Consider the following 17,711-nt stretch of genomic DNA (forward strand, 5'->3'; position numbering starts at 1 on the left):
ATGTGGGATTCGATCCCAGGTCTCCAGGATCGCGCCCTGGGCCAAAGGCAGGCGCCAAACCGCTGCGCCACCCGGGGGTCCCTAAGTTTTTTTTTTTAAATGACCAGGAGGATTTTATGAAATTACAAAAAGAATTGGGTAGGGCTTCAGTATCCTGATGAAAATATGTTGCATCCATCACTTGTTCTGAAGCTCAAGTCTATAACATAACTCTGGCTTCTCATTTTTCAATGACATCTTACTTCTAGCACAGTGATACGGGGGTGGGGGGTGGAGGGGGGGGGAAGAAACTTCTATTTGCTCAGAAAATTCCTCCAAACACACCAAACAGTCTTTGCCTCTAGGCTCATTTTCATTTGGAGAAACCAATCAACTGGGCACTGGTTCAGACCACTCCAAATGTCTTTTTTCCCCTACCTGGTACGTGTGTCTCTTATTTAGGTGGGCTCCAAGTTTGATTGTGTTCCCATGCTCTCTGACAACCTCTTTTGACAAAATCTATTTTTTCAGCTTTCAAAAGTAATATATATTGTAAAACATTCAAGCATTACCAAAATATTTAATGTAGGAAATAAAATTCCCCCATAGTCTCATTCTCAAGAGATAATAACAACTATAAACAGTTTTGGGTCCATTTCTCTAGACTTCTTTTTCCCTATACGAGAACAATAAAACATTAAAAAAATAAAAATGGGATCTTACTGTACATACTGTTTTGCTACTTGCTCTCCATGCTCCCCCTCCATTTTAATCTTTTGTCCTGGATATTTTTGACTTTTCTGCATGGAATGAGGTCACCTGCCTGTGGAACTTATTGGCCTTGAGATTTTGGATGAATCATTGCTCCTCTCAGAGTTTCAGTTTCCTCATCAGTAAAAAGAAAAGGGCTTTCCTCACCTGCCCATCTCCCTATGATATGTCTTTCTTTTTAAAGATTTTATTTATTTTAGAGAGAGAAAGAGAACACAGTAAGGTGAGGGACAGAGGGAGAGGGAGGGAGAGAATCTCAAGAAGATTCCCTACTGAGCACTGAGCATGGAGCCTGACACAGGGCTCCATCTCGTGACCCTGAGATCATGATCAGAGCCAAAATAAAGAGTTGCATGCTTAGTGGACTGAGCCACTCAGGTGTTCCCTGCATGATATAAGTCTAAGGGAGTTGGTGTTTGCATGTGCAAGTATAGGCAGCCTGGGGTGGATTCCAGTAGACTATTCTCTGTCCCATTATCTGATTTACTCAGGTTGTAGTTGTGCTCATGACCTGAAAATCTATAGTTTCTTAAGTTGTTTGTTTGTAGACCCCTCTGGAAGTTAAGCTGCATGAGAGCAGAGACTACATCTGTTCTGTTCATCACTGTATCTGTCCCCAGAACTTAGAACAATTCTGGCTTATAGTAGGACTTCAAGAAATATTTTTGGGATCATGAGCAAATTGCCCACTCTCAGCTGGGGATTCCAGTTGATAAAAGGCCCCTTGGGAGGGAACAGGATGGAGCAGGACTGGGCTGAGCCTGGTGACAGTAGATGGCTGGCCCTCGCAGTGTCCTTGAGCTCCCCATCCTCCTGCTTGTCTGTTCTGCAAGCCTTCTCCCTCTGCCTGCAATATTCTCTCTTGGCACTTGCTGCCACCTGGTGAATTAGTCATTCTTTGTGGCCCAGTTTAAGTGTCCCGACTCCTTCAACTTTGTGCTGTCTCCCCACCTCTAGGTAGAGTTAATCAGACTCCTCTTTATGTTCTCACAATGCTCTGTACCTATTCCCTTTCAGTAATAATAGTCATCATGGCTTTCCTGCTTTACGTGGTCTCTGTGTGACACATGTATGGCTAACACCCTATATACCATCTCCCATTTAATCCTTAGGATGATTTTTTTTTAGGTGTGGGGGAGTGGATACTAATCATTGCCATTTTACAGATGAGGGAAACTGAGGCTTAGGAATCTTAAAAATAATCTCTGTCCAGGACATACAGGTATCAAGTGGTATAACCAGGATTCCAGAATATGTCTGACTGATTCATAAGAGTTTTTAACTGCTCGGTCTTCTCTGAGACAACTTAATTTAAGAATTATGCAATGACAGATGGAAAGACCCATAGTCTTTACACAGTCCAGTCTTACTATAGGGATGGAAAAACTGAGACTCAGCTACAAACCTAGAGCAGGAATTGCAGGGGAAGGAAAATCTTGTTCTCATCTCCAGGATGTTTGATTTTGAGGCAAAATGGGGGTTACACCTTTTATTGAATCTTGTCACCCTCTTTTCCAGGAAGCCTAGCTTTTTTTTATTTTTAAATTTTTATTTATTTATGATAGTCACACACAGAGAGAGAGAGAGAGGCAGAGACATAGGCAGAGGGAGAAGCAGGCTCCATGTACCGGGAGCCCAACGTGGGATTCGATCCCAGGTCTCCAGGATCATGCCCTGGGCCAAAGGCAGGCGCTAAACCACTGTGCCACCCAGGGTTCCCGGAAGCTTAGCTTTTTATGTTCCAAGGCCTATTCAAGGGAATCCTCCAAGCCCCTTCTCTCTAGATGTGATGCAGTCTTTTCTCGGCTCCTGTCAATAGTTTTTCTTTTCTACTAAATGTTTTAGGTCACACCAAGTAAACTATCTGTGATGAAGTTCATGCTTTCTGCATAATTGAAAACCATTTTAGGAAGTTTGTCTTGTCCCTATGGAAGGGGCCTTTCTGCAGACCTGGGTCATGGTGGGAAGCAGCTTGATCTGTATTGGCTCAGATGTTTTGAAAGGCCTAGGGTTTGAACACGTTCATCTAGATGGCAAGGATAAAGCTGAGCAACTCACTGCAATGGCTACTGAGCCTGGGCTGAGCTGCCATGTCCTGCTCACTGTCACTGTGACTCATGTCTTGGAGCAAAAAGGGGTCACAGTGAGACACAGGAGTGCTTTGGGGTTGGCTGGTTGGAAGCCTTCCGGTCTTGGACTTCTGCAGAGCCAAAAAGAAGATTCTGGGAGCAGGCATGTGGGGACCAAGCAATTCAATTCAACAAGCACTGAAACCTGATATACATAAACCACAGGGACAATGCAATGTATGAGGAAGGAATAGAACAAGTTGAAAACTCTGGGAAGCACCAGGGGGTGTGTTTTTATCTTCTTGTTGTCCTTCCACATGTCCCACAAAATTCATTAAGTTTCTAGACTTTTAAGGGCTTACAGTCCAATAGGGAAGTTAGAAGGGCACTCAAATGCACAGAAGGCCACTGTGAGTAACCTGAGCGCTAAGGGTCATGCCTACATCTCCAAGGGGACTTAGGAAAGAGAGTCTATGGCCAGTTGGGCGATGGTGGTCCAGGGGCTGCCTCACAGAGGAAGTGAGGCTAGAGCTGGACCTTGAGGCATGGATGGGATCTCAGAGATGTGGAGAAGGAATTGCCATTCGTTAAGGGCTTATGTGCAGTGTGGAAAAGTGCATGAAAGATAACTTCATTGATCTATTGGTGAAGTTCTTATCTTTAGTTTTTAAGATGAGAAACTGGAAGCTTCAGAAAGGTTGAGTGCACTGCCAAGATCATACAGCAAGGAAGTGACAGAGGCAGGATTCAAAGTCAAATTAACTAGAATTCAGAGCTGGTTGGTATGGCTTTCAGGGCAAAAAGAGGGAGAGTTTTTTTTTTTTCCCCTAGATCTATGGAGGGATAGGGAACAGTATGAGGACAGTATAGGGATGGGAATAACAGGCATACTGCAGAGACCAATGAGAAGCTCAGTTTGGGCTGGAATTTGGTTTGTGTGAAGGAAAAGAGTTGGACATGGAGGTGGAAGCTATACGGTGAAAGGCAGAGTTGTGTCCTGCTAAAACTTGGCAGGCTCAGCAAAGGGCAGCACAAATGCAGAAAGGAATGAGGTAAATCTGTATGCACACTGGCAACGTATTAGTGAATGAAAAAAGGAAGTTGCAGAACATGGTGTTTAGTATAATTTCATTTTTTTAAAATAGAAATGGCTCACTAGAGTAACATGGCGGTTAAAGTCCATCTGAAGCCAGACTGCTTGGATTTCAATCCAGCATTGCCATTTCCATGGTGGGTAACCCTAGGAAAATTATTTAACCTCTCTGCTTCCTCATCTGTAACCTCATCTATACTATGAATGAACAATGCTTTATAGGAGTGCTCTGAAGCCTACATGGCTTAATACCAATTCAGCTTTTAGAAAGATGTCAGGCACATAGTAAGCACTCATGTTTTTGTCATTATGTTATTAAAATCATCTTGAATGCTGAATATCAAACTGTTAAGTGATTTACCCCAGGGGGTAAGACTTCTGTGGATTTTAGTTTTAATCATATTTCCCTATGTGGTTTAAATATTTTATAACAAACCTGTAATGCTTATAATGTAAACAAACCAGCAAGTTTATTTCAAGAGTCGATAATAGGAGACTTTGTTTTTATTGTATTTTTTCTTCTATTAGAAGCAGACCTGCTATGGATACACTTGGAGAAGTCTCTGGTGTCACTCAGAGAGCTCTTGAAAATGGATGTGTGAGAGAGCAATGTTCGGGCTTCCCACAAACCAGGCCTGGAGTGCCGCTCATGATTACAAGGAGAGCTGGCCTATGGCCTAGTCCTTGCTTCCTGTCCCCATTCTGCTCCTGCCATCCTTATCTGGCCCAGGCGTGGTTTCCCAGACTAGAGATGTTCTGAGAAGCCCTTGTCCATGCTTTGGGAATGACAAATCTGGAGCCTATGGTGAGACCTCCAATGCTGGAGCTTGGGCTGCCTCTCCAACCTCCTTCCCTGGAGATTGGAGATAAAGGGAAACTGAGTATTCTCAGTCTTGTGTGTTTGTGGATTAGGAAGCAAGGCTTTGGTCTGAGGACTAAGGACTGACAATTAAGAAGATATTTGGGGGCTCCTTCATGTCTCAGTTGATTAAGCATCCGGCTTTTGATTTTGGTTCAGGTCATGATCTCAGGGTCATAAGATTGAGCCCCAAGCCAGGCTCTATGCTGAGTGTGGAGCCTGCTTATGACTCTCTCTCTCCCTCTGCCCCTCCCTGCCCCTGCTCACATACACTCTCTCTCTCTCTCTAAAAAAATTTGAAAAAAACAAAACAAAACAAAAACAAACAAACAAACATGTGGGCCACAGATTATGCTACCTTTCTTCTCAGCCTCCCAGCCTAGGCAGAAATTGTCTTACAGAACCCTCAACAGCTCTTTCAATTAAGCACTTTAGTTCATAAGGCAAGGCAGATGAAGAAGAAAGGTATTGTAGTGACCTGTGTGCCCTTAGAGCCCTTGCCACGTCCCTCTGTGATGGGGGTGGGAGTTAGTGCCATTCCCCTCTTATGAGAAGGGTGGAGATTGAAAACTCACATATGATTATAGATGTACGTTAACTTTATGATTATCTGGAACCATCTGAAAGAGATGAGCCCTCGGTTATCTAGAGAGGGAAATTAATGTCTTTGCTACCTTTGTCTTCATCCGGTTCGGTCCTCTCTTTCCTCCTCCTTAGTTCATTCTTGGAGTAATAATATCAGTGCAATGACTAAGAGAATGTTTTCTGGAGTTAGCCTAGTTTTGAATCCCGACTTTGCCTCTTACTGGTTGTCTTACCTTGGGCAAATTACGTAACCTCTTTATGCTTCAGTTTTATCAACTGTAAAAGGGAATATAATAGCACTTATGTCTGAGGATTTTTGTAGGGTTATGAGATGAAGCACATGATGTTGTGAGCACAGGACCTGGCTTTCAATAAATATTCAATAAATAGTAACAACTATTATCAGTGCTTTGTTGCAGCCCAGCTTGAGAGGGAGCATCATGAGGAAGGAAGAAGGGAAGATTTGGGAAGAAAGGAACATTAGCCTGCAGTATCTATTCGCATAAAAGATGCACATACTCTGTGCCCTAGCAATTTCATTTCTTGTTCTTGTTATCTGCCTGGAAAAACATCACATGTGTTCACAAAGATGTTGGTACACTGAGATTATTGCAGCACTGATGGCAGTGGAAAATTGAGAAGAAAGTATAAATACCCATCACTAGGGGGATGGCTGGAAAACAATGGGATATACATAACATTAAATGCTCTGCAATAGTTAAAAGAATGAGGTGGAGCTATATGCCTCAACAGGTAAAGCTTCCCAAGACATGGTGATATGTGGACAAAACAAATTGCAGAATTATATAGGCAATATGATTCCTCAAAATAATAAGATATATATTTCAATAGTTGTACACATGTATGTATGTATCCATATACACATACATATATGAATAAAAATTATCAAGTACAACACCCCTTAAAGAAACAAAAGCTGGGACAGACCTGGAGAGCCTATCAAAAGGGATTCTTAGGTTGAAGTCTAGTATTAGATTTTTAAAAAGGAATGTGTTCATATATTGTATCATTAAAAATGATCAGGAACAGAGAAAGAAATACCTATCTGGCTAAGAATCAGAGGAATATGGCTGTCAAACTAAAGGCCTGATGGAAATTCCCAGCTCTTCTCTTGTAGGCTTCTTTCCATCCTCCCACTGTGGCCCACTGGCAGAAGGTGGGGCTATCAGCCTTAGAACTGTACCAGCTCATTGGTCTGCAGCTTTAGGAATTTTATATATATGTGTATATACACATGTGTGTGTGTGTGTATGTGTGTGTATGTGTGTGTGTATGTGTGTGTGTGTGTATGTGTGTGTGTATATATATATATATATATATATTCTTAGGCAAGTCACTTTTCCAAATCTCAGTTTTCTCAACTCTAAATGGGGAGAGTAACCACTGTCTTGTATTTATTTTTTAAGGTGACTGGGATGCTACCATGGGATTGTGAGTGCGAAACACTCAGCCAACTGTCAAGTGCTCTTGTAAGAGAGTGCTGCAAGTCTGCCTGGCAGCCAGGGTTGCTGCGGCTGTGCCGCCTTTCTCTAGATCTAAGCAATGTTGCAGAACTGAGCACATAGCAATAAACACGCAGCTCTCAAAGGCCGAAGATCATAGCAGTTACTTTTTTTTGATGAATAAGATAATAATGTGCTTTGTGGAAAGGATAAAAAGTCTAAGAAGGCAGAGAAGAAGGAAGGATGTGGTCCTGAGGTTAGACAGGTGGTAGCATGGGGCAACAGCTTCTGAACATCTGGGAGTCCTAAACAATACTCTAGTTATGTTGGTGCAATGTGTGCAGGGGTGCTGGTCAGTGAGGTTACCCTTGGAGCGAGAAACCACAGATCTCCTGATCACCTTGGTCTACCTCCTCCATCAATTCCGATAGATTCTCACTTCTGTGTCTTAGGACCCCCTGCGGCTGGGATTCAAAGCCTGGTCCTCAGGTGCCCCTTCTCTTTATCCAACATCATGACAGGAATTCCCAGCTGTGTAAATGAGAGCTCTTGTACTAGGACCTTATGGCCCAGGCCCTCCGTTTGAGAATGGGGATAGCTCTCTGAGGAACCCTTCTTGTGGTGTGTGTCTGTGTTCATGAGGGAGGACAGTGTGTGAGAGTGCCAAACGAAGAAAGTGCAGTGGTAGAGTTGAGGGCACACAGCCCTGAGAGATGACACGCAGGGCGATAAGTTTGGGGATGAATATAATTATGTAGGACTTGGGGAGCTCTGCTATTTCACTCTATAACCTTAAGGAAGTCATTTGTTCTCTTCTCATCTGCAAAATAGAAGGGTTGATCTATGTCAGGGGTCCCCAGCCAGAATCATTTAGAGCCCTACTATTGAAACCTTTGGTCCATGGAAGCATCAGCATCACCTGGGAACTGTTAGAAAAGCAGACTCTCAGGCCCTACCCGAGACGAATCAGCAGCTAAATGAGGTTCTCAAGTGGTTCATACTGAAGTTTAAAAAAGCACTGATTTAGAGACTCTTGCTAACATTATGAGTTTCTGGGTCCCCCTCCTGAGAGATTCTGATTCAGTAGTCTAGTATGGTGGCAGGAAACTAGATGTTTGACAAGCCCCTCACAGCTAGATTTGAGAGCTATTGAATTATAGAACTGCCTTAAGTCTCCCTGATTCTATTGGTACTTAAAACGCTCAGAAGGAACGTGTGATTCTCTCAGGGTGAACGGGTGGGAAATTGAGGACTTTGCCATGAAGGGAGCAAAGGCTTATAGCCTAGGTGCCTGTGGGTTCCCCAGTATGCGAGGCAAGAGAGAACGCTGCCCATTTCACGGCTGGGATTAATGACTGTCAGCAGCTCCCTGTTAAGACGGTAAACTCATTTAGCAACGGACACTGAAAAACAGCCGAATCTAAAGGCAGAGAGTGGTAATCTAATTGCACTGAATTAGCCTCGGGAGACTCGGACAATATCAACTTCAGAAAACCACAAAGGGCTCTTTTATAAGGAGTTTCAAAAGCTTTGGGGCCTCAGCACCCCCCATCAGGGCTTACATTACAAAGCATAGGCCCTGTGTGGATAAGCCCCTCTCCTCAGCATCCCCGGGTATTGTTCCCTTCCAATGTGCTTTCTGAATGAATTTGCTGGCTGGCCCTATGGTGTTTTCAGTTGTGTGTTAGGCTTAACAGAGGCTTGGTTCAGGAGGGACGGCTGGAGATCAGGGTTGAAAGACCTTCAGCCATACAGGCCACCGTGCCCATGGACTTGTCTGCAGACCGGTGCACTACCTAGTGGTCTTTCTGGCTCTGATATGTTCTTATTCTGAGGTCCTTCTCATTTCTTAAAACCCGCCTCTTACATAACCAGGTGATTTCCTTTTAATAATCCTTTGTTGCATCGTGTGTGTGTGTGCGCGCACGCGTGTGCGCGATCATTTCCCAATTTATTCATCACCAATCCATTTTGAAGAAGGAAATGATTTGAGTGAATGCGTGTTTGTGGCACAACCAGAGAGCTTACAAAGATAGGATCGTAATTTGGGGGTCAGGAAAGGAGGGAATAGAAGTATTGTGAAGATTTGTCTCTGACCTGCATTTATTGACTTTAATGCAGAAAATTATAAATCTCAATCTACAAAAGCAGCTTGAATTTCTTCTACATCCTTCCTGGGAGGTGGATTTCTCTGCTTTCATACCTCCAGTGACAGGGACCCTTACTACCACCGAGGTAGCCCATTGCACCATTTGACAGATCCGTCATTAATTTCCAAATTACATTGTACTAGAATGTGAGTGTGTACATTAAAATAATTATCCATCAATTTGCTCCATTTCTTCTCTTGGAGCTATATAGAATAAATCAAATTTAATGTTTCCCAAATGGGGTCCCTGGATACCTAGGGGGTTCATGAAATAGTAATGAGGATTCAGAATTCATTTTAAACATTTCGGAGACTCTAACAAATTGCATATTTACTTCTGACAAAGCTCTATGGAGTCACTAAAAAGCATCACATGTCTCTACTTTTGTTTTCTCTTAGGTCAACTCAGGGTGGTGACGTCGCTTATCCCATAATGTTCAGAGTTCCTGACAGTTATGTATGCCTTTGATTAATAAAGATGAGGAAAATAAGTTAATGACGAATAGGCTTTGGCAAACAAAATTTTAGAAACAGATTTTATGGGGGAGGAAGAAACCCAAACAAAATCCCTGGTGAAAGCAGAGAAGTTTTTGGTCTCTTTCTTATGCCACTCTTTGGATCTATGGGGATACTAAATCAAGCACCCTGTTTTTTCATCATCCAAAGCACTTCCTGGGGAAACGGACATATTTATGCAATTTTTCAATAATTGTATCTAGAGTGGGATAACCCTCCAGAGTGAAGTTGCTTAATGAGGTCCTCAATTCTTTCAGACTTTTGAGCCTGAATATGATGCAACATTGCTATTTCTTATAACTGTTGAAATATGCCACAATATTTATAAGCAAAACTTCTGTCATGGAGGATATTGGAAGAAGATAATCCTTAACTGGCACAGTTAAAAATGATTTTGGAGAGCGATTTGTTGATTCCTTTCATTTTACAGCTGGGGAAACTGAGGGCCAGAAAGGTCATGGAACCCTCTCAAGGTCATGCCACTGGCTAAATTCTGGATCCCAGGTCTCATGCCCTTTGGGCCAACGCCGCTTTTCCTAAAGCAGCAGAAAACCTGCAGAATAGCATCAAGATGGCCAGGCGGGAGACAGTGCCATCCATCTTAAAAATCATTCTGGCTTCTGCCAGCTGATGAAGGAAATAAAGTTAATGACGCCCACATAAATGTGATGCTGTCGCAGGACGCGTACACAGGCTGTCTAGAGAGGAGCTCTATGGGCCTTCTGAAGGAGGAAAAAGGCTTTTAATGTAGCTTTAAAGGGAGCAGTGTCTCTCCTCTCTGCAAGAACAAGGACTGTGGCATCTGTTACCTTTGTCCCCTCTGCAGAGTGCCTAGCTTTGGACCAGGTGCATACATACATGATAAATAAATGCCTGGTGAAGAAAAGAAGGCAGTGCCGGCACTGAGGCAAATCCAGTTTGAGCCTTTGTGGGTACGGGCCTCTGTCTTTTATAAAGACCTTACCCCAGATTGGAGGGCACTTAAAGGTGCTGGAATCAGTCATTTGAGTTGATTGGTGAGCAAATTGAGTTCCCATGATGCAAAGAGACTTGTCAAAGCCATGCTGCAGGATAGGAGCAGAGCTGACTTTAGAAGGGGAGAGGTGGTTTTCAAATCATAGCCTAACTGCTCTCTCCACCGCACCACATGTTTGCAACCTCTTTCCTAACAAGTTGGTCTCAAGAATAAATTTCCTAAATATCCCCCAATAGGTCATTACCAGTTTTGCAAATATGCAGAAGCTATGTGTTAATTCATAATTCTATTTACCAGCCTTGGGTCCTTGTCTAAACTGTCCTTTGGGAATAAAAGACTTGATGTTTTCTTTTCTCTTACTCAACATTCCTAAGCTCCCAGAAGAGGGTAGACTGACATTTTGATTGGCCCTGGTGCAAACTTGCCCAAGAAACTTCTTTCCTTAGGAGAAAATCCTTGGCCCATTTCAGAAGCTCTTAGATACTTTTTGCAGGGCCCACAATACAGTGGGTAAGATTTGAGGGAAAATACAGTTATGCTACCAGGAGGAAAGATCGAGATGGTTATCTGCCCCTCTTGGCCAGCGTGGAGACTGAGAAACCAGACAGGCCACCTCAAAGGAAGACTCATTCACCCTTCAACTTGGTGGTTTTCCAGGACCAAGATATGAAACAATATTTTTTCCATATTCCTTTTGACCCTAGTGTGAATAGAGATATCTTTCCTTTAAGGTTTTGGTGACCTTTCTTAGTAAATGAGTGCCATATTCAGCACAAAACCCTGTGCAAAGAAGCATCTACTGGGGTGGCAGATGGAAGTGGCACATAAAGAAAAGCTGATCATCTTTTGGGAAAACCACCCATCTATTAGACTTAGTTCATCTCCTATACCTTTATTCCCTTTGCAAGCATAAGCTAGGTCCCTTTTTGCTTCATTGGGGTGCTTTGTGTGTTTCATAAGGGGCATTTTCTCAAGGAAACTAGACTTTTTTCCTCATTATAATTAGTATATCAGAACAGCAGATTAAATATTTGGTCATTCTATACCAGTGGTTCTCAACTGCAGATAATTTTTGCACCCCAACCCTCACCGCAGGATTTTTGGCAATGTCCGTAGACATTTTTGATTGTCATGATGCGGGGGCAGGAGTGCCACTGGGGCCATGGTACTGCTAAACATCTTACACTGTGCAGGACAGCCCTCCTAATAAAGATTATCCAGTTCAAAATGTCGATAGTGCTGAGACTGAGAAACATGTTATATGCTATGAGTCTATTTGAATAGAAGATAAAAAAATGTTGGGGTCTTCCTGGTCCCTTCCAGCCATAAGCCACTGGAAGGGCTCTGGGAATCAAAGCAAGTTCCCTTTGGCTTGAAAGGAGGTTTGAAAGGAATGTGCTTCTACCATAAAAAACAAAACAAAACAAAACATATCTTTGCCTATTATTTTTGACTAGTCTGGATATAAAGCCTCATCTCCAACTGAAAATAAAGAGACAAAATTTAGGTTATTGAATCCTAGAATGTCACTCATGGAATTTTAGAACCATAGGCTTTTAAAATACCAGAGCAGGAACTTCAGCCAAATCACCTCATTTTACTTATGGGGTCATAGTTGATGAGCACTGCAATGCTGTGTGCCTCCCAGTACCCTATATCTCTCTCCCCTGAGCTCTGTCTAAGGCCTCAATTTGTTCTGTGTTGGCACCATCTGATATTTCTGGCTCACTTTGATTGTTATTTTGTTTTACCATCATTATTGCCATTTTGCTGGTTATGTACTGAGCCAGCGGTACTTCTGTTATTGATGGCCTTTCCTTTTCTAGCCCCTAGACTTCCCCAACAAGGTGAGCAGCTGGCATCATTTAATCTGAGGAGTACCTGGGTGCCTAAGATGCTTGGACTGGCTTATTCCAACACAGGTACCTGTCCCTTGGGGGAGAAAGAGTTATTCACATGGAACCTGCTAGGGAGCTGCCTATCTCTGTTTACCCCCACATACAATTCTATTGAGTCCCCAGATTTTAGTGCTTCTGTATTTTCACCTAAAATTTAAAAAATGAGAGAGTTAGAAATGAAAGTACCAATTACACAAAGACAATACTTTTCCTCCTTTTAACCTTTTTTCCCTCCATCTCTCTGAAAAATTGCTAAGGGTATTTCTCTAGTTCAATTGCTAGTTTTATTATTTTATGTTTCAGAACATTTCTGAAACAACATTTACTCCTCAGATGATGTAGCCATTCCTATATTTTGAAAGTGCAGTAGTGCCAACCCCTTCCCAGCTCTCCAGAGTCATGACTCTTCTTTCCTTATAAACACAGAATCCCATACACATTGTAGCTTAGATATGCCATGACACACGTAGAGGAAGGAGATGTAGAGTGAGGCTTCTTGACGGGCCACCACCAGTTTACTTAAAGAATTAACACGGTGGATTCATCACATTATGAAAATGATTACAATGCAAACCTTTTAGACAGTGTCTCTCTTTTGTGAAAGACAATGTCGGAGAGAAGAAAATCAAGCATACTGTTGTTCATCAAGAAAAAAGGAATCTGATGTGTGCATGGGGTGGGTGATGTGCTTGGTCCTATTAATTTGCTCTTTAATCTTTCTGGTTCAGTTCTGTCTCGGTAAGCCAAACAGAGAATCAATTTGCATACAAATGTTACCAAGTACCCCACATCCACATCATTTTACAGTGCTATATGTATGGAAGGGAGAAAGGATTTGATATTGTTGAGAGGATACTTCTTGCCCTTTCCCCCATAAAGTAGCTACATTTCACTCCAATTCACAGGGCCCTGGATTGTTGCACTTTTTTCATTTTATCTTAGTCCCTGACTATTTGCATTCTGAGCTGTGGGAGGACTATGGCCTATCAAAGAATTATTTGAACTGGAGATTAGAAGCTTTAGCGCTGGGTATCTCAGGGAAGGAGGGGGGGGTCTTTTCTTCATCTCAAGAGAAAGACATGAAGAGTGATTCATATATAGACCCTTACAACCTGGGGTCTGAGAGAGGTGTCATTCATTTAATAAAGCAACCGACAGGTTAATCAAATCAACAATTCATATGCAGAATTCTCTATAATGTTAAAAGGAAAACCAAGAATTATTTGCTGGTTTATGATGGGAGAGAATAATATTTGATGGTTACTTATTTTTAAAAATAACCTAGAGTATTTTTTTTCAAATGGCTGTTAATATAATGCCATGGTAAAACATGAGAGTCAGGTATCTAAAATGAGAAAGATTAATGATCCCTGCGGGTCATGGAAGAAGAAACATTTTTTTTTCAATTCATATAAATGGAATTTATCATAACCATCTCTGATGATGGCTGATTCACCCACTTACAAAAGGACTATCTATTTCAATGCTTCCCGAAAAGGTGATTTTTCACTTTTCACTTGTACTAACATAGAATGCTAAGTCTGTAGGTAGAAAATTTTAACCTGGGAGATAATGGGTGAGGGAACTCAGCTGCAGACTAAGGAACAGATATAAATTAAACAAAACAAACAAGAATCGTCCATCAGTTCAGGATCTTCAGCTAACAAAGTAGAGTTTGGAAAGGTGAGTGGGTGAGAGGAGGGAGTCAAAGTTTCAAAAGGGAAATGTTTCCCAGGATCTGTTCCTAAGTAGATGCACCCAAGTTCAGGGCTTTACAACCTAAGGTCCTAACACTATTGTTTCCAAGCAGTAAACCTCAGCAACTCTCCCCTCTGCCCCGTCCCCACCGCAGAAAAAGAAAACAACAACAAAAAAGGAGAGAAAATAAAATGTTCTGTGTCCAGCGAGTTCGAGTGCAACCTTCCCCGTCACCGCTAGTTGTCACTTGGCTCCCAGACGGGAGAGCTGAGGTTTTCGGCACTGCGGTTAGAGAGAATGCAGTCCTAATTAAACTGAGTAACTCCTAAAGCTTCCCCTTAAAGTCCTCAGCCCAGTGAGAGCCAATATGCAGAGGGGCTGGGGGCCAGGGATGGGACGGGGGTATAGCAGGTGGAAGGACAAACAAATCACAAAAAACAGGCAAACAGATGCCAGAGCAGAGACTGTCTCAGACCTCTCCACGCACAAGCCAGACACCCTGCGGGCGGGGTGGGGTGGGGGGGCGGGGGATGGAAGGACCCGATTGCAGCGGTATACAACAGCCCCCTCCCCCCAAATGGGGGGATCACGGACAGAGTCAGCCTCAGTGCTCCTTTCCCCCATTTCCATTACAGCGATGTGGTCAGTAGAAAATTGCATACCTGAAGAATACAATGGTCTCCCAAAGGTAGAGTCGGAGAGTATTGAAGCTGTACATTTTTCAGGTCCTTGTGCTTTGTAGTCCAGGAGTTATGGGGGCAAAAATGTTTCAGATTGGCACTTAACAAAACCAGCGAGCGCTATTGAAAAAATAATCCAGATGCTAAGGGGAGGTGGAGAACAGGGGTGCGGAGGAAGAGCCCCGGGGGAAATTGGAACGAGGAGGCTGTAGGTACCACGGACAGAGGCAGCCGCGAAGCGTTTCAGCACCACGGAGAGCGTCCAGCCCTGCTTTTCAGGAGCGCGAAGAGTATTGCTGTTTGTTAAACTCCAGCTTGTCTGTTGGCTCCCTGCGGCGCTGGGGAGGCACGTTTGGGGGTGGGTATATTTTCTTTTTTACCCCTGTTTTTCTGTTTAAACGGCCAGGTCCATGCAAGAAAAAAAAATCTTCTGTGGCGATCAGAGCGCTGGCCTCGGACCGTTAGGTTGGGCGAGCATCTTGGGTAGCGAGAGCTGGGCTTTATGCCCCTGGGCTGGCCTGAGGGGGTTAGGGGCGAGGGCAAGCGATTGACGGTGCTGCCTTCAGTTAAATCCCGGAGAATGTGCCAGGCTGGCGCATCGCGACCGAGTCCCGGAATCTCGTTCCCCTGCCTGCGTGCCGGTCTGCTGTCGTCTTGCGATCCCTGTTCTCTGGTCCCCGCCGAATAAGTTATGATCGCTGCAGGAGAGGTGTCCCATTGCTCGGGGCTGCAGGCGTGAGAGAGCTCAGGGCAAGTTTCAGGGGCTGCCGGGGTCCATGGCGACCCCGCGGGGCTCAGGAGCCCAAGGCTTCAGATGCATCTCGATTTTCTGAGCTCGCCCATCTTCCTTTGGCCAGGACTCCTTCAGATCTTCAGACTTTCTTACTGCATTAATTTAACAAACTGGCGGCATGGGGGTTAGAAAGGGGGTGGCGGGTGAAGGCCGATGGGAGGGGGGTGGAGAGGGAAAAAAGGGGGGAAAAACTCCTTAGTATCTTCAAACCCTCCCACTCGAGGTGCTCATTGGCCCGCGGCTGCGAAAACCAGATCTTTTCTCAGTGTTTGGCCAATCGCGTATTAGACTCTGGGTTGAGTTTAACGCTTGAAGTGCTGGATGAGATCCGCGTCTCTCCTCCCCTTTGCAAGCGGGCAGTGGGGTGGGTGAGATTATGAAGTTAATCTCTTGAGGTCTCAAAATATTGCCTCGATATTTAAATTATGTAGTTGTATGTAAGTAAAACAAACACCACAGGTCCCAGTTCAAATCTGCCTCGGGGCTCAGTGTATCATCTTAAAAGGGAAGAATTGAACCAGATCCCTGAGTTTCTTTAAAGCTCTGAAGTTGTAATATTTGGTACAGAGGTAAAGGAGAGGTTTCAAGAAGTCTGGTCCATAAAAGTCTCCTCCTCTTCCCCTGGGCCACTGCAACAAGAAAATGCAGGAGAAATTCCTTGAGCATTGTCCAGGGTCAAGAGGGAGCAGTCCTGGCCTCACTGCTGGAACCCTTTGGGGAGATAAGGAAGATATGCCCTCTTCCGACTGGACAGGAGACAGTTTTACTTACATGTCACAAGCTGGGGTGACAGAGCCTAAGAGAGCTGTGTCCTGTTCCCTAATAATGATTGAGCCAAGCTGTACACACAGGTATCCAGTACTTAACCATTCCTACTCTCCCCAGCATCCTGCTTCTCCGTTTCCCCCCTTATTTGAGTCTCAGAAACCAGCTATACATTTCACTCTAGAGCCCAGCTGGGGAGGTGGAGTTAATCAGATTTTCTCCAAGCTACCAGACTTTAGTGGATTAATAGCCTCTGCAGGATTTTCTGACTGATTTGAACTGGCTGGAACTCTCAGGTCTCTCCCTCCCAGCCTACTGAGCCGGACCACCCTTTCCTCTTTCTCAGCAGTGTTAGGAACTCCTTCTTTTGAGGTTTTGGAGGTTAGTTCTCCCTAGTATAGTTCTTAACAGCTCAGCTGTCTCCAGGCCTAGGCCTTCTCTCCAGAGAAGTCTGGAAAGCTTTGTTCACCAGCCTCCTACCAGCAGGGATCCTTCACCTCCAACCACCATGCCACTGTTATGACACACCCCACATTACTCTCTTTTACTGGCATCTACACACTGGAACAGTGATGGGCTGCTTAGAATTTCCATGAGATTCTGAGTAGTGACTGAAAAGGAAATTTTGCTTTGAAGGTAGTTATTCATATGAATCTGATATACATTTGTATTATCTATCCATGTATATCTATTGCTAACCTTTATTACATGCCTTTTATGTATCAGGTACTAGTGTGCAGTTCACATAATCTCACTTACTTCTCATGGTAATACCTTGAGGTAAATATTATCTTTGTGAATGTGCTTATGTACGTGTTTGTGTACATTTGTGAGTAGCTTGGGCAAGACAAACATGTTTATTTCTATATATATAAATTGATTTGTGATTTGGTATCTGCCCTAATTCTGAAGCGAATGGGCAGTGCATATGTGTATTTGTACATTTGTGTTTGTAAATGGGTCTCTGTCCACATGGGCATATATGTATGCATCTATTTGTGTCATTGTTGTATCCCTGAAGGTACTAAAACAAACTGTGATGTCACAACTTTGTCCTTGTTCCTTACCTGGCTAGGAAGCAACTGGATTCCTTCAAAGGATACTGTGTGTGTGTGTGTGTGTGTGTTTTGTTGTTGTTGTTGCTGCTGGTGTGACTGGCTTCAAGGCTTTGGGCTGTGCAAGAGATGAGAATACTTATTACCTGGGGGCCCCTGTTTTCTAGTAGGCTTCTCTTTACTCTGAGGCTGTTACTTTTAGTCATCGTACTTGAGTATGCCAAGCACTGGGGATCCAACAATATGTAAGATGAACAATACTTTGAACTTCTGGACATGAAATCACTTCAGAGGTTCAGTGGGAAAAGTTCCTTATTGTTGTGAATCTACACTTTTTTACCCCACGTCTCATATATTTCTTA

The 17,711-nt window shown here is 43.5% G+C and overlaps 1 protein-coding gene across 2 annotated transcripts in view; it reads right to left on the minus strand.

Moving 5' to 3' along the window:
- GLRA1 (glycine receptor alpha 1) overlaps window positions 1–14,987 on the minus strand; it is an 86,014-nt gene extending 71,027 nt beyond the window's left edge. For both annotated transcript variants that reach the window (XM_041747653.1, XM_041747652.1), the window contains exon 1: window positions 14,719–14,987. In XM_041747653.1, coding sequence (XP_041603587.1) covers window positions 14,719–14,774 — 56 coding nt within the window. In that variant the 5' untranslated portion in view covers window positions 14,775–14,987. The remainder of the gene's footprint in view (window positions 1–14,718) is intronic.
- Between the last annotated feature and the right edge of the window lie 2,724 nt (window positions 14,988–17,711).

Source organism: Vulpes lagopus, chromosome 3, assembly GCF_018345385.1.
Source record: "Vulpes lagopus strain Blue_001 chromosome 3, ASM1834538v1, whole genome shotgun sequence".
NCBI classification, from domain to species: domain Eukaryota; kingdom Metazoa; phylum Chordata; class Mammalia; order Carnivora; family Canidae; genus Vulpes; species Vulpes lagopus.